Here is a 23,475-nt window from a genome sequence, read left to right on the forward strand (position 1 = left end):
ATCATTGATTAGGCGCAATGTTATAATGTTCTTTCTTGTAGACCATTTGAGGGGACTATAAAGCCTATGTATGGGCTATAAACACAATCATAACGGTTAGCCTAATAAATGATAAGATACAGAATGAAATGAGCAAACACTCAAATTGCTCAGTCCAAAATGTGTGTACACTATAGGTCTACATAATTAGTCTGGCTAACATGAACTCAAAGTACATACACTATATATAAAAGTATGGGGACACCCCTTCAACTATTTCAGACACACCCGTTGTTGAAAATGTAATCTCCATAGACAAACATTGACAGTAGAATGTTAAGAACAAATTCTTATTGACAATGCCTTACTAAAGAGCTCAGTGACACTGTCATAGGATGCCACCTTTCCAACAAGTCAGTTCTTCAAATTGCTGCCCTGCTAGAGCTGCCCTGGTCAACTGTAAGTGCTTAAAACATGTTTTCACTTTGTGTGTAGATGGGTGTGAGAGAAAAATCTATTGAATCCATTTTCTATTCAGACTGTAACACAACAACATGTGAACGTCAAGGCGTAGGGAGGATGGTTCGTAATAATGGCTGGAACGGAGTCAACGGAATAGCATCAAACACATGGAAACCATGTGTTTAATGTTTTTGATACTATCCCACCAATTCCACGCCAGCCATTACCACGAGCCCGTCCTCCCCAATGAAGGTGCCACCAACCTCCTGTGCTGAACCCCAACAGTATGTTACACACGTGTACGTGTGTATGGCTATACCTGCCGTGTCCGATAGGCGGTGCGTTAGGGTTATTATGGTAATAGGAGCGGGGCTGGAGGGAGATGAGTAGTGACGTCAGCACCAGGTCGCCAGTACAGTGAAACAAACATGGCGACAGAATGGAGCGGGCAGCAAGGCTACGTTCTGACTCTAATCGTTTTCTTTTGGAGTGCAGTGGGGGGACGCACCGAGACAGCCACTTCGAGTGTCCGCAGTAGCGGGAGCCAGGTGCTCGGTATGCGGCTGGAGAGGAGCGACAAACCGGCCTCGACCACTGACGATGGGGTCATCCAATTAACGGAGGAGAGCACAGTGCAGCTCCGGTTCTACGGAGTGCAGCTCAACTCGGGCACCTGGGCTCAGATACGCTTCACAGAACGAGGGGATGGGAGCGAGGATGGGGGAAACAATAACATTATTGACGACACACCTAACAGCACTTGTGTTGATTTCACAAAAGACTTCAGCATCGCAAACTACATGAACATCAGTAGCCGGGGGACCACGGGGGTACTCAGCATAAACATTAAACCGCTTCGTAAGAGCGAGCCGCACAAGGAGTACGGGCTGTGCATCAGGAGTTTGGCTGATGGTAGGTGGGCTCTGCTCGGGGATAGCGACGGGAGACTGCGGGTGGTGGAGGGGGAAAAAACTCTCCTCCCCCTGTGGTTCCAGATCATCCTCATCTGCTGTCTGTTGGTGCTGTCTGGAATGTTCAGCGGGCTGAACCTGGGGCTCATGGCTCTGGACCCCATGGAGCTACGTATAGTCCAGAGCTGTGGCTCAGAGAAGGAGAAGAAATATGCCCGCAAAATTGAGCCCATCCGCAGCAAGGGGAACTACCTTCTCTGTTCTCTGTTGCTTGGGAACGTCTTGGTCAATACCACACTCACCATCCTCCTGGATGACCTGATAGGTTCTGGCCTGGGCGCCGTGGTCGCCTCCACAGTGGGTATTGTGATTTTCGGTGAGATAGTCCCCCAGGCACTGTGTTCTCGCCACGGGCTGGCGGTGGGCGCCAACACCATCCAGGTGACCAAGTTCTTCATGTTGCTCACCTTCCCCCTCTCCTTCCCCGTCAGCAAGCTCCTAGACGTGCTCCTAGGCCAGGAGATTGGCACTGTGTATAACCGCGAGAAGCTGGTGGAGATGCTCAGGGTGACGGAACCGTACAACGACCTGGTCAAAGAGGAGCTCAACATGATCCAAGGAGCGCTGGAACTCCGGAATAAGACGGTGGAGAGCGTGATGACTCCTCTGGCCCACTGCTTCATGATCCAGAACGACGCGGTCCTGGACTTCAACACCATGTCGGAGATCATGGAGAGCGGCTACACGCGTATCCCCGTGTTCGACGACGAGCGCTCCAACATCGTGGACATCCTGTATGTGAAGGACCTGGCGTTCGTGGACCCTGACGACTGCACCACCCTGAAGACCATTACCAAGTTCTACAACCACCCAGTCCACTTTGTGTTCCACGACACACGGCTGGACTCCATGCTGGAGGAGTTCAAGAAAGGTGTGTATATCTGGAGGGTCGGGGGAAGCCTGTGTCATACATCATATTTACATACAGGGTTGATGTGTGGAAAACTATTTATAATGCATCCGTCACTCCCCATAATCAATACACTCATATACACACACACACACACTGACACAGAGACAGATGTGCCCCTGGCTGTATTGATGAGTGTAATATCTCAACCCAGTTGTCATGGCAGGAAGCAACTGTGACACATCACAATCTAGGGGTCATCAACTCTGTCTCTGGATAGCTACAGGGAATAGGTTTTTGTTCTAGACCTGCACTATTCACACCTGGTTGATTAGTTGAATCAGCTGTGTTAGTGGCCTGGAACAGAAGTCTATACCTATAACTCTCCAGGAACTTTGCCATAATTAGTTCTTGGTCCATTCTGTTGTCATTTCAGTTCTGTTGTCATTTAGGAAAGTAGGGCCACACGGGGGGAGAGCATTGGGCTAGGGCTGCTATCGTCTCTCACTCTCAGGGCTGCTATCGTCTCTCACTCTCAGGGCTGCTATCGTCTCTCACTCTTAGGGCTGCTATCGTCTCTCTCTCAGGGCTGCTATCGTCTCTCACTCTCAGGGCTGCTATCGTCTCTCACTCTCAGGGCTGCTATCGTCTCTCACTCTCAGGGCTGCTATCGTCTCTCACTCTTAGGGCTGCTATCGTCTCTCACTCTCAGGGCTGCTATCGTCTCTCACTCTCAGGGCTGCTATCGTCTCTCAGTCTTAGGGCTGCTATCGTCTCTCACTCTCAGGGCTGCTATCATCTCTCACTCTCAGGGCTGCTATCGTCTCTCACTCTTAGGGCTGCTATCGTCTCTCACTCTCAGGGCTGCTATCGTCTCTCAGTCTTAGGGCTGCTATCGTCTCTCAGTCTTAGGGCTGCTATCGTCTCTCACTCTCAGGGCTGCTATCGTCTCTCACTCTCAGGGCTGCTATCGTCTCTCACTCTCAGGGCTGCTATCGTCTCTCACTCTTAGGGCAGCTATCGTCTCTCACTCTCAGGGCTGCTATCGTCTCTCACTCTTAGGGCTGCTATCGTCTCTCACTCTCAGGGCTGCTATCGTCTCTGTCTTAGGGCTGCTATCGTCTCTCAGTCTCAGGGCTGCTATCGTCTCTCACTCTCAGGGCTGCTATCGTCTCTCAGTCTTAGGGCTGCTATCATCTCTCATTCTCAGGGCTGCTATCATCTCTCACTCTCAGGGCTGCTATCGTCTCTCACTCTTAGGGCTGCTATCGTCTCTCACTCTCAGGGCTGCTATCGTCTCTCACTCTCAGGGCTGCTATCGTCTCTCACTCTCAGGGCTGCTATCGTCTCTCAGTCTTAGGGCTGCTATCGTCTCTCACTCTCAGGGCTGCTATCGTCTCTCACTCTTAGGGCTGCTATCGTCTCTCACTCTCAGGGCTGCTATCGTCTCTCACTCTCAGGGCTGCTATCGTCTCTCACTCTCAGGGCTGCTATCGTCTCTCAGTCTTAGGGCTGCTATCGTCTCTCACTCTCAGGGCTGCTATCGTCTCTCACTCTCAGGGCTGCTATCGTCTCTCACTCTCAGGGCTGCTATCGTCTCTCAGTCTTAGGGCTGCTATCGTCTCTCACTCTTAGGGCTGCTATCGTCTCTCACTCTCAGGGCTGCTATCGTCTCTCACTCTCAGGGCTGCTATCGTCTCTCACTCTTAGGGCTGCTATCGTCTCTCACTCTCAGGGCTGCTATCGTCTCTCACTCTCAGGGCTGCTATCGTCTCTCACTCTCAGGGCTGCTATCGTCTCTCACTCTCAGGGCTGCTATCGTCTCTCACTCTCAGGGCTGCTATCGTCTCTCACTCTTAGGGCTGCTATCGTCTCTCACTCTCAGGGCTGCTATCGTCTCTCAGTCTTAGGGCTGCTATCGTCTCTCACTCTCAGGGCTGCTATCGTCTCTCACTCTCAGGGCTGCTATCGTCTCTCTCTCACTCTCAGGGCTGCTATCGTCTCTCACTCTCAGGGGCTGCTATCTCAGGGCTGCTCTCACTCTCAGGGCTGCTATCGTCTCTCACTCTCAGGGCTGCTATCGTCTCTCACTCTCAGGGCTGCTATCGTCTCTCACTCTCAGGGCTGCTATCGTCTCTCACTCTTAGGGCTGCTATCGTCTCTCACTCTCAGGGCTGCTATCGTCTCTCACTCTCAGGGCTGCTATCGTCTCTCACTCTCAGGGCTGCTATCGTCTCTCACTCTCAGGGCTGCTATCGTCTCTCACTCTCAGGGCTGCTATCGTCTCTCAGTCTTAGGGCTGCTATCGTCTCTCACTCTCAGGGCTGCTATCGTCTCTCACTCTCAGGGCTGCTATCGTCTCTCACTCTCAGGGCTGCTATCGTCTCTCAGTCTTAGGGCTGCTATCGTCTCTCACTCTCAGGGCTGCTATCGTCTCTCACTCTTAGGGCTGCTATCGTCTCTCACTCTCAGGGCTGCTATCGTCTCTGTCTTAGGGCTGCTATCGTCTCTCAGTCTTAGGGCTGCTATCGTCTCTCACTCTCAGGGCTGCTATCGTCTCTGACTCTTAGGGCTGCTATCGTCTCTCACTCTTAGGGCTGCTATCGTCTCTCACTCTTAGGGCTGCTATCGTCTCTCACTCTTAGGGCTGCTATCGTCTCTCACTCTTAGGGCTGCTATCGTCACTCACTCTTAGGGCTGCTATCGTCACTCACTCTTAGGGCTGCTATCGTCTCTCACTCTCAGGGCTGCTATCGTCTCTCAGTCTTAGGGCTGCTATCGTCTCTCACTCTCAGGGCTGCTATCGTCTCTCAGTCTCAGGGCTGCTATCGTCTCTCACTCTTAGGGCTGCTATCGTCTCTCACTCTTAGGGCTGCTATCGTCTCTCTCTCTCAGGGCTGCTATCGTCTCTCACTCTCAGGGCTGCTATCGTCTCTCACTCTTAGGGCTGCTATCGTCTCTCACTCTCAGGGCTGCTATCGTCTCTCACTCTTAGGGCTGCTATCGTCTCTCAGTCTTAGGGCTGCTATCGTCTCTCACTCTCAGGGCTGCTATCGTCTCTAACTCTTAGGGCTGCTATCGTCTCTCACTCTCAGGGCTGCTATCGTCTCTCAGTCTTAGGGCTGCTATCGTCTCTCATTCTCAGGGCTGCTATCGTCTCTCATTCTCAGGGCTGCTATCGTCTCTCACTCTTAGGGCTGCTATCGTCTCTCACTCTCAGGGCTGCTATCGTCTCTCAGTCTTAGGGCTGCTATCGTCTCTCAGTCTTAGGGCTGCTATCGTTTCTCACTCTCAGGGCTGCTATCGTCTCTCACTCTTAGGGCTGCTATCGTCTCTCACTCTTAGGGCTGCTATCGTCTCTCACTCTTAGGGCTGCTATCGTCTCTCACTCTTAGGGCTGCTATCGTCTCTCACTCTTAGGGCTGCTATCGTCTCTCACTCTTAGGGCTGCTATCGTCTCTCAGTCTTAGGGCTGCTATCGTCTCTCAGTCTTAGGGCTGCTATCGTCTCTCACTCTTAGGGCTGCTATCGTTCAGCTCTCACTCTCAGGGCTGCTATCGTCTCTCAGTCTTAGGGCTGCTATCGTCTCTCAGGGCTTCTCAGGGCTGCTATCGTCTCTCATTCTCAGGGCTGCTATCGTCTCTCACTCTTAGGGCTGCTATCGTCTCTCACTCTCAGGGCTGCTATCGTCTCTCAGTCTTAGGGCTGCTATCGTCTCTCAGTCTTAGGGCTGCTATCGTCTTCTCACTCTTAGGGCTGCTATCGTCTCTCACTCTTAGGGCTGCTATCGTCTCTCACTCTTAGGGCTGCTATCGTCTCTCACTCTTAGGGCTGCTATCGTCTCTCACTCTTAGGGCTGCTATCGTCTCTCACTCTTAGGGCTGCTATCGTCTCTCACTCTTAGGGCTGCTATCGTCTCTCATTCTCAGGGCTGCTATCGTCTCTCATTCTCAGGGCTGCTATCGTCTCTCATTCTCAGGGCTGCTATCGTCTCTCACTCTCAGGGCTGCTATCGTCTCTCATTCTTAGGGCTGCTATCGTCTCTCACTCTCAGGGCTGCTATCGTCTCTCACTCTTAGGGCTGCTATCGTCTCTCACTCTCAGGGCTGCTATCGTCTCTCACTCAGGGCTGCTATCGTCTCTCACTCTCAGGGCTGCTATCGTCTCTCACTCTTAGGGCTGCTATCGTCTCTCACTCTCAGGGCTGCTATCGTCTCTCACTCTCAGGGCTGCTATCGTCTCTCACTCTCAGGGCTGCTATCGTCTCTCACTCTTAGGGCTGCTATCGTCTCTCACTCTTAGGGCTGCTATCGTCTCTCACTCTTAGGGCTGCTATCGTCTCTCACTCTCAGGGCTGCTATCGTCTCTCACTCTCAGGGCTGCTATCGTCTCTCACTCTCAGGGCTGCTATCGTCTCTCACTCTCAGGGCTGCTATCGTCTCTCACTCTCAGGGCTGCTATCGTCTCTCACTCTCAGGGCTGCTATCGTCTCTCACTCTCAGGGCTGCTATCGTCTCTCACTCTCAGGGCTGCTATCGTCTCTCACTCTCAGGGCTGCTATCGCTCTCACTCTCAGGGCTGCTATCGTCTCTCACTCTTAGGGCTGCTATCGTCTCTCACTCTCAGGGCTGCTATCGTCTCTCACTCTCAGGGCTGCTATCGTCTCTCAGTCTTAGGGCTGCTATCGTCTCTCACTCTCAGGGCTGCTATCGTCTCTCACTCTTAGGGCTGCTATCGTCTCTCACTCTCAGGGCTGCTATCGTCTCTCACTCTCAGGGCTGCTATCGTCTCTCACTCTCAGGGCTGCTATCGTCTCTCACTCTTAGGGCTGCTATCGTCTCTCTCTCAGGGCTGCTATCGTCTCTCACTCTCAGGGCTGCTATCGTCTCTCAGTCTCAGGGCTGCTATCGTCTCTCACTCTCAGGGCTGCTATCGTCTCTCACTCTTAGGGCTGCTATCGTCTCTCACTCTCAGGGCTGCTATCGTCTCTCACTCTCAGGGCTGCTATCGTCTCTCAGTCTTAGGGCTGCTATCGTCTCTCACTCTCAGGGCTGCTATCGTCTCTCACTCTCAGGGCTGCTATCGTCTCTCACTCTTAGGGCTGCTATCGTCTCTCACTCTCAGGGCTGCTATCGTCTCTCACTCTTAGGGCTGCTATCGTCTCTCACTCTCAGGGCTGCTATCGTCTCTCACTCTCAGGGCTGCTATCGTCTCTCACTCTCAGGGCTGCTATCGTCTCTCACTCTCAGGGCTGCTATCGTCTCTCACTCTTAGGGCTGCTATCGTCTCTCACTCTCAGGGCTGCTATCGTCTCTCACTCTCAGGGCTGCTATCGTCTCTCACTCTCAGGGCTGCTATCGTCTCTCACTCTCAGGGCTGCTATCGTCTCTCACTCTCAGGGCTGCTATCGTCTCTCACTCTCAGGGCTGCTATCGTCTCTCACTCTCAGGGCTGCTATCGTCTCTCACTCTCAGGGCTGCTATCGTCTCTCACTCTCAGGGCTGCTATCGTCTCTCACTCTTAGGGCTGCTATCGTCTCTCACTCTCAGGGCTGCTATCGTCTCTGTCTTAGGGCTGCTATCGTCTCTCAGTCTTAGGGCTGCTATCGTCTCTCACTCTCAGGGCTGCTATCGTCTCTAACTCTTAGGGCTGCTATCGTCTCTCACTCTCAGGGCTGCTATCGTCTCTCAGTCTTAGGGCTGCTATCGTCTCTCATTCTCAGGGCTGCTATCGTCTCTCATTCTCAGGGCTGCTATCGTCTCTCACTCTTAGGGCTGCTATCGTCTCTCACTCTCAGGGCTGCTATCGTCTCTCAGTCTTAGGGCTGCTATCGTCTCTCAGTCTTAGGGCTGCTATCGTTTCTCACTCTCAGGGCTGCTATCGTCTCTCACTCTTAGGGCTGCTATCGTCTCTCACTCTTAGGGCTGCTATCGTCTCTCACTCTTAGGGCTGCTATCGTCTCTCACTCTTAGGGCTGCTATCGTCTCTCACTCTTAGGGCTGCTATCGTCACTCACTCTTAGGGCTGCTATCGTCACTCACTCTTAGGGCTGCTATCGTCACTCACTCTTAGGGCTGCTATCGTCTCTCAGTCTTAGGGCTGCTATCGTCTCTCAGTCTTAGGGCTGCTATCGTCTCAGTCTTAGGGCTGCTATCGTCTCTCACTCTCAGGGCTGCTATCGTCTCTCAGTCATAGGGCTGCTATCGTCTCTCAGTCTTAGGGCTGCTATCGTCTCTCAGTCTCAGGGCTGCTATCGTCTCTCACTCTCAGGGCTGCTATCGTCTCTCCCTCTCAGGGCTGCTATCGTCTCTCACTCTTAGGGCTGCTATCGTCTCTCACTCTCAGGGCTGCTATCGTCTCTCACTCTCAGGGCTGCTATCGTCTCTCACTCTCAGGGCTGCTATCGTCTCTCAGTCTCAGGGCTGCTATCGTCTCTCAGTCTTAGGGCTGCTATCGTCTCTCAGTCTTAGGGCTGCTATCGTCTCTCAGTCTTAGGGCTGCTATCGTCTCTCAGTCTTAGGGCTGCTATCGTCTCTCAGTCTTAGGGCTGCTATCGTCTCTCAGTCTTAGGGCTGCTATCGTCTCTCACTCTCAGGGCTGCTATCGTCTCTCACTCTCAGGGCTGCTATCGTCTCTCACTCTTAGGGCTGCTATCGTCTCTCACTCTCAGGGCTGCTATCGTCTCTCACTCTCAGGGCTGCTATCGTCTCTCACTCTCAGGGCTGCTATCGTCTCTCAGTCTTAGGGCTGCTATCGTCTCTCAGTCTTAGGGCTGCTATCGTCTCTCAGTCTCAGGGCTGCTATCGTCACTCACTCTCAGGGCTGCTATCGTCTCTCACTCTTAGGGCTGCTATCGTCTCTCACTCTTAGGGCTGCTATCGTCTCTCACTCTTAGGGCTGCTATCGTCTCACTCTTAGGGCTGCTATCGTCACTCACTCTTAGGGCTGCTATTGTCTCTCACTCTCAGGGCTGCTATCGTCTCTCACTCTCAGGGCTGCTATCGTCTCTCACTCTCAGGGCTGCTATCGTCTCTCAGTCTCAGGGCTGCTATCGTCTCTCAGTCTTAGGGCTGCTATCGTCTCTCAGTCTTAGGGCTGCTATCGTCACTCACTCTCAGGGCTGCTATCGTCTCTCACTCTTAGGGCTGCTATCGTCTCTCACTCTTAGGGCTGCTATCGTCTCTCACTCTTAGGGCTGCTATCGTCACTCACTCTCAGGGCTGCTATCGTCTCTCACTCTCAGGGCTGCTATCGTCTCTCAGTCTTAGGGCTGCTATCGTCTCTCAGTCTTAGGGCTGCTATCGTCTCTCAGTCATAGGGCTGCTATCGTCTCTCAGTCTTAGGGCTGCTATCGTCTCTCAGTCTTAGGGCTGCTATCGTCTCTCACTCTTAGGGCTGCTATCGTCTCTCCCTCTCAGGGCTGCTATCGTCTCTCACTCTTAGGGCTGCTATCGTCTCTCACTCTCAGGGCTGCTATCGTCTCTCACTCTCAGGGCTGCTATCGTCTCTCACTCTCAGGGCTGCTATCGTCTCTCACTCTCAGGGCTGCTATCGTCTCTCAGTCTCAGGGCTGCTATCGTCTCTCAGTCTCAGGGCTGCTATCGTCTCTCAGTCTCAGGGCTGCTATCGTCTCTCAGTCTCAGGGCTGCTATCGTCTCTCAGTCTTAGGGCTGCTATCGTCTCTCAGTCTTAGGGCTGCTATCGTCTCTCAGTCTTAGGGCTGCTATCGTCTCTCAGTCTCAGGGCTGCTATCGTCTCTCAGTCTCAGGGCTGCTATCGTCTCTCACTCTCAGGGCTGCTATCGTCTCTCACTCTCAGGGCTGCTATCGTCTCTCACTCTCAGGGCTGCTATCGTCTCTCACTCTCAGGGCTGCTATCGTCTCTCAGTCTCAGGGCTGCTATCGTCTCTCACTCTCAGGGCTGCTATCGTCACTCACTCTCAGGGCTGCTATCGTCTCTCACTCTCAGGGCTGCTATCGTCTCTCACTCTTAGGGCTGCTATCGTCTCTCACTCTCAGGGCTGCTATCGTCTCTCACTCTTAGGGCTGCTATCGTCTCTCACTCTTAGGGCTGCTATCGTCTCTCACTCTTAGGGCTGCTATCGTCTCTCACTCTTAGGGCTGCTATCGTCTCTCACTCTTAGGGCTGCTATCGTCTCACTGTTAGGGCTGCTATCGTCACTCACTCTTAGGGCTGCTATCGTCACTCACTCTTAGGGCTGCTATCGTCTCTCACTCTCAGGGCTGCTATCGTCTCTCACTCTCAGGGCTGCTATCGTCTCTCACTCTCAGGGCTGCTATCGTCTCTCAGTCTCAGGGCTGCTATCGTCTCTCAGTCTTAGGGCTGCTATCGTCTCTCAGTCTTAGGGCTGCTATCGTCACTCACTCTCAGGGCTGCTATCGTCTCTCACTCTTAGGGCTGCTATCGTCTCTCACTCTTAGGGCTGCTATCGTCTCTCACTCTTAGGGCTGCTATCGTCTCTCACTCTTAGGGCTGCTATCGTCTCTCACTCTTAGGGCTGCTATTGTCTCTCACTCTTAGGGCTGCTATCGTCTCACTCTTAGGGCTGCTATCGTCACTCACTCTTAGGGCTGCTATCGTCTCTCAGTCTTAGGGCTGCTATCGTCTCTCAGTCTTAGGGCTGCTACCGACACTCTCTCTTAGGGCTGCTATCGTCTCTGTCTTAGGGCTGCTATCGTCACTCACTCTTAGGGCTGCTGTCGTCACTCACTCTTAGGGCTGCTGTCGTCCCTCACTCTTAGGGCTGCTGTCGTCACTCAGTCTTAGGGCTGCTATCGTCACTCAGTCTTAGGGCTGCTATCGTCATTCAGTCTTAGGGCTGCTATCGTCACTCACTCTTAGGGCTGCTATCGTCACTCACTCTTAGGGCTGCTATCGTCACTCACTCTTAGGGCTGCTATCGTCTCTCAGTCTTAGGGCTGCTATCGTCTCTCAGTCTTAGGTCTGCTATCGTCTCTCAGTCTTAGGGCTGCTACCGTCACTCTCTCTTAGGGCTGCTATCGTCTCTGTCTTAGGGCTGCTATCGTCTCTCAGGGCTCTTAGGGCTGCTATCGTCATTCAGTCTTAGGGCTGCTATCGTCATTCAGTCTTAGGGCTGCTATCGTCATTCAGTCTTAGGGCTGCTATCGTCTCTCACTCTTAGGGCTGCTATCGTCTCTCACTCTTAGGGCTGCTATCGTCATTCACTCTTAGGGCTGCTATCAGTCTCTGCACTCTTAGGGCTGCTATCGTCACTCACTCTTAGGGCTGCTATCGTCACTCAGTCTTAGGGCTGCTATCGTCACTCACTCTTAGGGCTGCTATCGTCACTCACTCTTAGGGCTGCTATCGTCACTCACTCTTAGGGCTGCTATCGTCACTCAGTCTTAGGGCTGCTATCGTCACTCACTCTTAGGGCTGCTATCGTCTCTCACTCTTAGGGCTGCTATCGTCACTCACTCTCAGGGCTGCTATCGTCTCTCACTCTTAGGGCTGCTATCGTCTCTCACTCTTAGGGCTGCTATCGTCTCTCACTCTTAGGGCTGCTATCGTCTCACTCTTAGGGCTGCTATCGTCACTCACTCTTAGGGCTGCTATCGTCACTCACTCTTAGGGCTGCTATCGTCACTCACTCTTAGGGCTGCTATCGTCACTCACTCTTAGGGCTGCTATCGTCTCTCACTCTTAGGGCTGCTATCGTCTCTCAGTCTTAGGGCTGCTATCGTCACTCACTCTTAGGGCTGCTATCGTCACTCACTCTTAGGGCTGCTATCGTCACTCACTCTTAGGGCTGCTATCGTCACTCACTCTTAGGGCTGCTATCGTCACTCACTCTTAGGGCTGCTATCGTCACTCAGTCTTAGGGCTGCTATCGTCACTCAGTCTTAGGGCTGCTATCGTCATTCAGTCTTAGGGCTGCTATCGTCACTCACTCTTAGGGCTGCTATCGTCACTCACTCTTAGGGCTGCTATCGTCACTCACTCTTAGGGCTGCTATCGTCTCTCACTCTTAGGGCTGCTATCGTCACTCACTCTTAGGGCTGCTATCGTCACTCACTCTTAGGGCTGCTATCGTCACTCACTCTTAGGGCTGCTATCGTCACTCACTCTTCTTAGGGCTGCTATCGTCACTCACTCTTAGGGCTGCTATCGTCACTCACTCTTAGGGCTGCTATCGTCACTCACTCTTAGGGCTGCTATCGTCACTCACTCTTAGGGCTGCTATCGTCACTCACTCTTAGGGCTGCTATCGTCACTCACTCTTAGGGCTGCTATCGTCACTCACTCTTAGGGCTGCTATCGTCACTCACTCTTAGGGCTGCTATCGTCTCTCACTCTTAGGGCTGCTATCGTCATTCAGTCTTAGGGCTGCTATCGTCACTCACTCTTAGGGCTGCTATCGTCATTCAGTCTTAGGGCTGCTATCGTCATTCAGTCTTAGGGCTGCTATCGTCATTCAGTCTTAGGGCTGCTATCGTCATTCAGTCTTAGGGCTGCTATCGTCATTCAGTCTTAGGGCTGCTATCGTCATTCAGTCTTAGGGCTGCTATCGTCATTCAGTCTTAGGGCTGCTATCGTCATTCAGTCTTAGGGCTGCTATCGTCATTCAGTCTTAGGGCTGCTATCGTCACTCAGTCTTAGGGCTGCTATCGTCATTCAGTCTTAGGGCTGCTATCGTCTCTCAGTCTTAGGGCTGCTATCGTCATTCAGTCTTAGGGCTGCTATCGTCTCTCAGTCTTAGGGCTGCTATCGTCTCTCAGTCTTAGGGCTGCTATCGTCTCTCAGTCTTAGGGCTGCTATCGTCTCTCAGTCTTAGGGCTGCTATCGTCATTCAGTCTTAGGGCTGCTATCGTCATTCAGTCTTAGGGCTGCTATCGTCTCTCAGTCTTAGGGCTGCTATCGTCTTTCAGTCTTAGGGCTGCTATCGTCATTCAGTCTTAGGGCTGCTATCGTCATTCAGTCTTAGGGCTGCTATCGTCACTCAGTCTTAGGGCTGCTATCGTCACTCACTCTTAGGGCTGCTATCGTCAGGGCTCACTCTCTTAGGGCTGCTATCGTCACTTCAGTCTTAGGGCTGCTATCGTCATTCAGTCTTAGGGCTGCTATCGTCTCTCAGTCTTAGGGCTGCTATCGTCATTCAGTCTTAGGGCTGCTATCGTCACTCACTCTTAGGGCTGCTATCGTCATTCAGTCTTAGGGCTGCTATCGTCATTCAGTCTTAGGGCTGCTATCGTCATTCAGTCTTAGGGCTGCTATCGTCATTCAGTCTTAGGGCTGCTATCGTCATTCAGTCTTAGGGCTGCTATCGTCATTCAGTCTTAGGGCTGCTATCATCATTCAGTCTTAGGGCTGCTATCGTCATTCAGTCTTAGGGCTGCTATCGTCATTCAGTCTTAGGGCTGCTATCGTCTCTCAGTCTTAGGGCTGCTATCGTCATTCAGTCTTAGGGCTGCTATCGTCTCTCAGTCTTAGGGCTGCTATCGTCTCTCAGTCTTAGGGCTGCTATCGTCATTCAGTCTTAGGGCTGCTATCGTCTCAGTCTTAGGGCTGCTATCGTCTCTCAGTCTTAGGGCTGCTATCGTCATTCAGTCTTAGGGCTGCTATCGTCATTCAGTCTTAGGGCTGCTATCGTCATTCAGTCTTAGGGCTGCTATCGTCATTCAGTCTTAGGGCTATCCAGGGGCTAGGATAGCTAGGCTGTTGTAACCCCTCACTCAAATGTTGTAACGCATGTTATCAACATCAAGTCTTTTGATTTTGCTTATAACACAACCTAGGTTGCTAACTATATGCCTTGCCAGTTAGCTGACCCAAACTACAGTTTGTATCATTGAGAGGGTGTGAAGAATAACAGATGTCACCAGCTGTCATAACTGTTTATATATATATATAGCCTAGGCCTTATTGTAAAGAGGGTCACCCACTCTCTGGGTGACCAGTGGGTTGACTGGATCTGTTGGGAACAGCTGAACTGTCAGTCTGGAGCTGGGGTCTCAGCTGTAGAGCAAGCTGCTGCTGCTGCCAAAGTGCCTGTGGTGCTAACAGTAAAGTGCCCCACCTGGTCCTGCAGACCCACAGGATATGCAGACTTTTGTTCCATCCCAACATTAACACATGAGTAAGGTTGGGGACAAGGTCAGTGAGGGTTAAGGGTTAGTTGTTGAAGTAGCCTTGTATCTGCGGTTAGACAGCATGGTGACCTAGTGGAGGGATAGTGACAGGACAGTGCTGATCTTCACACTACAGACAGTCAGAGATCAAAGATGGACGACACTGACTGAGCCTAACAACCACGCATTCAGATCATCGCTGTGACTATAATCACCGTGTGACCTCACTCTTCTGACCCACTGGTGTGTGTCTACTCTCTTCTTTATTGGCTGGAGGGTGACAGCAGTGTTTGAGATGTCAGCTGTGTTGTCAGTGGGAAGGTATACAGTATATGTGTGTGTGTGTTAGGTTGACTGACTCAGCCAATCAATTCCCACTGTGTGTTCGCTGTCCCTTTACGTGCAGGCTGAAAATTCAATAGGGTATATCACACTCAATATTATATGTGTGACAGAGCTTGTAAAATACACAGAACAGTGTGTAGAGAGGATAAGAGCGGGGAGGAGGATAAGAGGAGCATAAGAGCGGAGAGAGGAGGATAAGAGCGGAGAGAGGAGGATAAGAGCGGAGAGGAGGATAAGAGGAGCATAAGAGCGGAGAGAGGAGCATAAGAGCGGAGAGAGGAGCATAAGAGCGGAGAGAGGAGCATAAGAGCGGAGAGAGGAGCATAAGAGCGGAGAGAGGAGCATGAGAGCGGAGAGGAGGTTGAGAGCGGAGAGGAGGATAAGAGCGGAGAGGAGGATACGAGAAGGATAAGGGCGGAGAGGAGGATAAGGGCGGAGAGGAGGATAAGAGCGGAGAGGAGGATAAGAGCGGAGAGGAGGATAAGAGCGGAGAGGAGGATAAGAGCGGAGAGGAGGATACGAGAAGGATAAGGGCGGAGAGGAGGATAAGGGCGGAGAGGAGGATAAGAGCGGAGAGGAGGATAAGAGCGGAGAGGAGGGTAAGAGAAGGATAAGAGCGGAGAGGAGGATAAGAGAAGGATAAGAGCGGAGAGAAGGATAAGAGCAGGATAAGAGCGGAGAGGAGGATAAGAGCGGAGAGGAGGATATGACAAGGATAAGAGCGGAGAGGAGGATATGAGAAGGATAAGAGCTTAGAGGAGGATACGAGAAGGATAAGAGCGGAGAGGAGGATACGAGAAGGGTAAGAGCGGAGAGGAGGATAAGAGCGGAGAGGAGGATAAGAGCGGAGAGGAGGATAAGAGGAAGATAAGAGCGGAGAGGAGGATAAGAGGATAAGAGCGGAGAGGGGGATAAGAGTGGAGAGGAGGATAAGAGCGGAGAGGAGGATACGAGAAGTATAAGAGCAGAGAGGAGGATAAGAGGAAGATAAGAGCGGAGAGGAGGATACGAGAAGGATAAGATCTGAGAGGAGGATAAGAGCAAGAGAGGAGGATAAGAGGAAGATAAGAGCGGAGAGGAGGATACGAGGAAGATAAGAGCGGAGAGGAGGATAAGAGCGGAGAGGAGGATAAGAGCGGAGAGGAGGATACGAGGAGGATAAGAGCGGAGAGGATAAGAGCGGAGAGGAGGATACGAGGAGGATAAGAGCGGAGAGAGGAGGCTAAGAGTGGAGAGGAGGCTAAGAGCGGAGAGGAGGATAAGAAGGATAAGAGGATAAGAGCAGAGAGGAGGATACGAGAAGGATAAGGGCGGAGAGGAGGATAAGGGCGGAGAGGAGGCTAAGAGCGGAGAGGAGAATAAGAGCGGAGAGGAGGATAAGAGCGGAGAGGAGGATAAGAGAGGAGAGGAGGATAAGAGCGGAGAGGAGGATACGAGAAGGATAAGGGCGGAGAGGAGGATAAGGGCGGAGAGGAGGATAAGAGCGGAGAGGAGGGTAAGAGAAGGATAAGAGCGGAGAGGAGGGTAAGAGAAGGATAAGAGCGGAGAGAAGGATAAGAGAAGGATAAGAGCGGAGAGGAGGATAAGAGCGGAGAGGAGGATATGAGAAGGATAAGAGCGGAGAGGAGGATATGAGAAGGATAAGAGCGGAGAGGAGGATACGAGAAGGATAAGAGCGGAGAGGAGGATACGAGAAGGGTAAGAGCGGAGAGGAGGATAAGAGCGGAGAGGAGGATAAGAGCGGAGAGGAGGATAAGAGGAAGATAAGAGCGGAGAGGAGGATAAGAGGATAAGAGCGGAGAGGGGGATAAGAGTGGAGAGGAGGATAAGAGCGGAGAGGAGGATACGAGAAGGATAAGAGCAGAGAGGAGGATAAGAGGAAGATAAGAGCGGAGAGGAGGATACGAGAAGGATAAGAGCTGAGAGGAGGATAAGAGAAGGATAAGAGCAAGAGAGGAGGATAAGAGGAAGATAAGAGCGGAGAGGAGGATACGAGGAAGATAAGAGCGGAGAGGAGGATAAGAGCGGAGAGGAGGATAAGAGCGGAGAGGAGGATACTTCTGAGGATAAGAGCGGAGAGGAGGATAAGAGCGGAGAGGAGGATTCGAGGAGGATAAGAGCGGAGAGAGGAGGCTAAGAGCGGAGAGGAGGATAAGAAGGATAAGAGGATAAGAGCAGAGAGGAGGATACGAGAAGGATAAGGGCGGAGAGGAGGATAAGGGCGGAGAGGAGGATAAGAGCGGAGAGGAGGATAAGAGAGGAGAGGAGGATAAGAGCGGAGAGGAGGATAAGAGAAGGATAAGAGCGGAGAGGAGGATAAGAGAAGGATAAGAGCGGAGAGGAGGATATGAGAAGGATAAGAGCGGAGAGGAGGATACGAGAAGGATAAGAGCGGAGAGGAGGATACGAGAAGGATAAGAGTGGAGAGGAGGATACGAGAAGGGTAAGAGCGGAGAGGAGGATAAGAGCGGAGAGGAGGATAAGAGCGGAGAGAGGAGGATAAGAGCGGAGAGAGGAGGATAAGAGCGGAGAGAGGAGGATAAGAGCGGAGAGAGGAGGATAAGAGCGGAGAGAGGAGGATAAGAGCGGAGAGAGGAGGATAAGAGCGGAGAGAGGAGGATACGAGCGGAGAGAGGAGGATAAGAGTGGAGAGGAGGATAAGAGAAGGATAAGAGCGGAGAGGAGGATAAGAGCATGGAGAGGAGGAAAAGAGCGGAGAGGAGGATAAGAGGAAGATACGAGCGGAGAGGAGGATAAGAGGAAGATAAGAACGGAGAGGAAGATAAGAGCGGAGAGAGGAGGATAAGAGCAGAGAGAGGAGGGTAAGAGCGGAGAGAGGAGGGTAAGAGCGGAGAGAGGAGGGTAAGAGCGGAGAGAGGAGGATAAGAGCGGAGAGGAGGATAAGAGCGGAGAGGAGGATAAGAGCGGAGAGGAGGATAAGAGCGGAGAGAGGAGGCTAAGAGTGGAGAGGAGGATAAGAAGGATAAGAGGATAAGAGCAGAGAGGAGGATACGAGAAGGATGAGGGCGGAGAGGAGGATACGAGGAAGATAAGAGCGGAGAGGAGGATAAGAGCGGAGAGGAGGATAAGAGCGGAGAGGAGGATACGAGGAGGATAAGAGCGGAGAGGAGGATAAGAGCGGAAAGGAGGATACGAGGAGGATAAGAGCGGAGAGGAGGATACGAGGAAGATAAGAGCGGAGAGGAGGATAAGAGAGGAGGCTAAGAGTGGAGAGGAGGCTAAGAGCGGAGAGGAGGATAAGAAGGATAAGAGGATAAGAGCAGAGAGGAGGATACGAGAAGGATAAGGGCGGAGAGGAGGATAAGGGCGGAGAGGAGAATAAGAGCGGAGAGGAGGATAAGAGCGGAGAGGAGGATAAGAGAGGAGAGGAGGATAAGAGCGGAGAGGAGGATAAGAGAAGGATAAGAGCGGAGAGGAGGATAAGAGAAGGATAAGAGCGGAGAGGAGGATACGAGAAGGATAAGAGCGGAGAGGAGGATACGAGAAGGATAAGAGCGGAGAGGAGGATACGAGAAGGATAAGAGTGGAGAGGAGGATACGAGAAGGGTAAGAGCGGAGAGGAGGATAAGAGCGGAGAGGAGGATAAGAGCGGAGAGGAGGATAAGAGCGGAGAGAGGAGGATAAGAGCGGAGAGAGGAGGATAAGAGCGGAGAGAGGAGGATAAGAGCGGAGAGAGGAGGATAAGAGCGGAGAGAGGAGGATAAGAGCGGAGAGAGGAGGATAAGAGCGGAGAGAGGAGGATAAGAGCGGAGAGAGGAGGATAAGAGCGGAGAGAGGAGGATAAGAGCGGAGAGAGGAGGATAAGAGTGGAGAGGAGGATAAGAGAAGGATAAGAGCGGAGAGGAGGATAAGAGCATGGAGAGGAGGAAAAGAGCGGAGAGGAGGATAAGAGGAAGATAAGAACGGAGAGGAAGATAAGAGCGGAGAGAGGAGGATAAGAGCAGAGAGAGGAGGGTAAGAGCGGAGAGAGGAGGGTAAGAGCGGAGAGAGGAGGATAAGAGCGGAGAGGAGGATAAGAGCGGAGAGAGGATAAGAGCGGAGAGGAGAAATAGTAAACCAGGAGATGGATTACCCCCTTCTGTCTCTCTATCCCCATCCCCCTTTCTTGTATGGATTTAGAGCTTAAAGAGAGGAGGACTGGGGGAAGAACCAGAGAGGGGGGGGGTGATGTTATGTGACTTACTATATACAGTACACTTAAGTAGACTACCTCCAGTACCCTAACACCCAGGAACTCCTCTCAATATTCAGATATTTCACAACACCATCGACTCCAGCTGATTGACCCACTGACTGACTACAGTACTGACTGATTAACTGACCCCAGTACTGACTGACTGATGAACTGGCCCCGGTACTGACTGACTGACTGATCCCAGTACTGACTGATTGACCCCAGTACTGACTGACTGATTGACCCCAGTACTGACTGACTGTCCCCAGTACTGACTGACTGACCCCAGTACTGACTGACTGACTGATTGATCCCAGTACTGACTGACTGACTGATTGACCCCAGTAGAGACTGACTGTCTGATTGTCCCCCGTACTGACTGACTGTTTAACTGACCCCAGTACTGACTGACTGATTGACCCCAGTACTGACTGACTGTCCCCAGTACTGACTGACTGACCCCAGTACTGACTGACTGACTGACTGATTGATCCCAGTACTGACTGACTGACTGATTGACCCCAGTACTGACTGACTGTCCCCAGTACTGACTGACTGACCCCAGTACTGACTGACTGACTGACTGATTGATCCCAGTACTGACTGACTGACTGATTGACCCCAGTACTGACTGACTGTCCCCAGTACTGACTGACTGACCCCAGTACTGACTGACTGATGAACTGGCCCCAGTACTGACTGACTGATAAACTGACCCCAGTACTGACTGACTGATTGACCCCAGTACTGACGGACTGATGAACTGACCCCAGTACTGACGGACTGATGAACTGACCCCAGTACTGACTAACTGATTGACCCCAGTACTGACTGATTGACCCCAGTACTGACTGACTGTTTAACTGATCCATGTACTGACAGACTGACTGACTGATGAACTGACCCCCAGTACTGACTGACTGATGAACTGACCCCAGTACTGACTGACTGACTGACAATTGGTTAACACTACTCCTGGAGAACAACCCTCCTGTAGGATTTGTTTCCAAACCTGTTATAACACATCTGATTTTACGAAGCAGCTTCTAACTGACTGACTGACTGATTGACCCCAGTACTGACTGACTGACTGACTGACCCCAGTACTGACTGACTGACTGACCCCAGTACTGACTGACTGACCCCAGTACTGACTGACTGACTCCAGTACTGACTGACTGACTGACCCCAGTACTGACTGATTGACTGACCCCAGTACTGACTGACTAACTCCAGTACTGACTGACTGACTCCAGTACTGACTGACTGACTGACCCCAGTACTGATTGACTGACTGATTGACCCCAGTACTGACTGACTCCAGTACTGACTGACTGACTGATTGACCCCAGTACTGACTGACCCCAGTACTGACTGACTGACTGACCCCAGTACTGACTGACTGACTGACCCCAGTACTGACTGACTGACTGACCCCAGTACTGACTGACTGACTGATTGACCCCAGTACTTACTGACCCCAGTACTGACTGACTGACTGACCCCAGTACTGATTGACTGACTCCAGTACTGACTGACTGACCCAAGTACTGATTGACTGACTGATTAACCCCATTACTGACTGACTGACAGATTGACCCCATTACTGACTGACTAACTTGACCCCAGTACAGACCCCAGTACTGATTGACTGACTGATTGACCCCAGTACTGATTGACTGACTGATTGACCCCAGTACAGACTGACCCCAGTACTGACTGACTGACTGATTGACCCCAGTACTGACTGACAGACTGATTGACCCCAGTACTGACTGACTGACTGACTGACTCCAGTACTGACTGACTGATTTACCCCAGTACTGACTGACTAACTGACCCCAATACTGACTGACTGTTTAACTGACCCCTGTACTGACGGACTGACTGATTGATGAACTGACCCCAGTACTGACTGACCCCAGTACTGACTGACTGACTGACTCCAGTACTGACTGACTGACTGACCCCAGTACTGACTGTCTGACTGACCCCAGTACTGACTGACTGACTGATTGACCCCATTACTGACTGACTGACTGATTGACCCCAGTACAGACTGACCCCAGTACTGACTGACTGACTGATTGACCCCAGTACTGATTGACTGACTGATTGACCCCAGTACTGACAGACAGACTGACCCCAGTACAGATTGACCCCAGTACTGACTGACAGACTGACCCCAGTACAGATTGACCCCAGTACTGACTGACTGACTGATTGACCCCAGTACTGACTGACAGACTGACCCCAGTACTGACTGACTGACTGACTGACTCAGTACTGACTGACTGACTGACCCCAGTACTGATTGACTCACTGATTGACCCCAGTACTGACTGACCCCAGTACTGACTGACTGACTGACCCCAGTACTGACTGATTGACTGACCCCAGTACTGACTGACTGACCCCAGTGACCCCAGTACTGACTGACTGACTGACCCCAGTACTGATTGACTGACTCCAGTGACTGACTGACCCCAGTACTGACTGACTGACTGACTGACCCCAGTACTGATTGACTGACTCCAGTACTGACTGACTGACCCAAGTACTGATTGACTGACTGATTGACCCCATTACTGACTGACTGACTGATTGACCCCAGTACGGACTGACCCCAGTACTGACTGACTGACTGATTGACCCCAGTACTGATTGACCCCATTACTGACTGACTGACTGATTGACCCCAGTACAGACTGACCCCAGTACTGACTGACTGACCCCAGTACTGACTGACTGACTCCAGTACTGACTGATTGACTGACCCCAGTACTGACTGACTGACTCCGGTACTGACTGACTGACTCCAGTACTGACTGACTGACTGACCTCCGTACTGATTGACTGACTGATTGACCCCAGTACTGACTGACTGACTGATTTACCCCAGTACTGATTGACTGACTGATTGACCCCAGTACTGATTGACCCCATTACTGTCTGACTGACTGATTGACCCCAGTACAGACTGACTGACCCCAGTACTGATTGACTGACTGATTGACCCCAGTACTGATTGACTGACTGATTGACCCCATTACTGACTGACTGACTGATTGACCCCAGTACAGACTGACCCCAGTACTGACTGACTGACTGATTGACCCCAGTACTGATTGACTGACTGATTGACCCCATTACTGACTGACTGACTGATTGACCCCAGTACAGACTGACCCCAGTACTGACTGACTGACTGATTGACTCCAGTACTGACTGACCGACTGACCCCAGTACTGACTGACTGATTTACCCCAGTACTGACTGACTAACTGACACCAGTACTGACTGACTGTTTAACTGACCCCTGTACTGACGGACTGACTGACTGATGAACTGACCCCAGTACTGACTGACTGACCCCAGTACTGACTGACTGACTGACCCTAGTGCTGACTGTCTGACCCCAGTGCTGACTGACTGACCCCAGTACTGACTGACTGATTGACACCAGTACTGACTGACTGACTGATTGATTGACCCCAGTACTGACTGACTGATTGACCCCCGTACTGCCTGACTGGTTAACTGACCCCTGTACTGACGGACTGACTGATGAACTGACCCCAGTACTGACTAACTGATTAACTGAACACAGTACTGACTGACTAATAATAATATAATATATGCCATTTAGCAGACGCTTTTATCCAAAGCGACTTACAGTCATGTGTGCATACATTCTACGTATGGGTGGTCCCGGGGATCGAACCCACTACCCTGGCGTTACAAGCGCCATGCTCTACCAACTGAGCTACAGAAGGACTGACCCCAGTACTGACTGACTGATTAACTGACCACAGTACTGACTGACTGATTAACTGACCACAGTACTGACTGACTGACCCCAGTACTGACTGATTGACTGACCCCAGTACTGACTGACTGATTAACCCAAGTACTGACTGATCTTGGTCTCGTCACAGTCTCACTGGGAAACACTGGGTCTGGGTATTTTCTGCTTCTTGGTGTTGTGGGTTCTGGCCTTGACTCTCTCTGGTGTTCACCCTTCCAGGTAAATCTCACCTGGCCATCGTTCAGAAAGTGAACAGCGAGGGGGAGGGGGATCCCTTCTACGAGGTGCTGGGATTGGTCACCTTGGAGGATGTCATCGAGGAGATCATCAAATCAGAGATCCTGGATGAGTCTGACCTTTATAGTGAGTCGACATCAACTAACCCTGATTTAAACTACAGATTGACAATGGATCAGTCCAGAGTCAATTTACTTCTTCTGTAGTGAACTGGAGTGTAATGAGTTAAATTATGAATGGCAATTGGTTAACATTACTCCTGGAGAACAACCCTCCTGCAAGATTTGTTTCCAACCCTGTTCTAACACAGCTGATTTAAAGAAACAGCTTCTCCAGAGGCCCTTGTCTAACTGAATCGTGTGTTCAAGTGTAGGGCTGGAGCAAAACCCTACCTATCAGCTCTTCCGGAGGAGTTGTGTTGTATTGAAACAGAGGCAGTGTTGCAGTTTCCCAACACACATGACCTTCAGAATGCCAACCCCTCCACCAATGTCATACTGTCATCTCCCCTCTATCAC

At 51.6% G+C, this 23,475-nt stretch overlaps 1 protein-coding gene across 1 annotated transcript in view; it reads left to right on the forward strand.

Moving 5' to 3' along the window:
- The first annotated feature begins 560 nt into the window (after window positions 1-560).
- The window catches only part of LOC123989337 (metal transporter CNNM4), a 64,679-nt gene continuing 41,764 nt past the window's right edge, over window positions 561-23,475 (forward strand). The window contains 2 exon segments of the mRNA XM_046290275.1: window positions 561-2,283; window positions 22,940-23,083. Coding sequence (XP_046146231.1) covers window positions 870-2,283; window positions 22,940-23,083 — 1,558 coding nt within the window. The 5' untranslated portion in view covers window positions 561-869.

This window comes from Oncorhynchus gorbuscha, linkage group LG11, assembly GCF_021184085.1.
Source record: "Oncorhynchus gorbuscha isolate QuinsamMale2020 ecotype Even-year linkage group LG11, OgorEven_v1.0, whole genome shotgun sequence".
Taxonomy (NCBI): domain Eukaryota; kingdom Metazoa; phylum Chordata; class Actinopteri; order Salmoniformes; family Salmonidae; genus Oncorhynchus; species Oncorhynchus gorbuscha.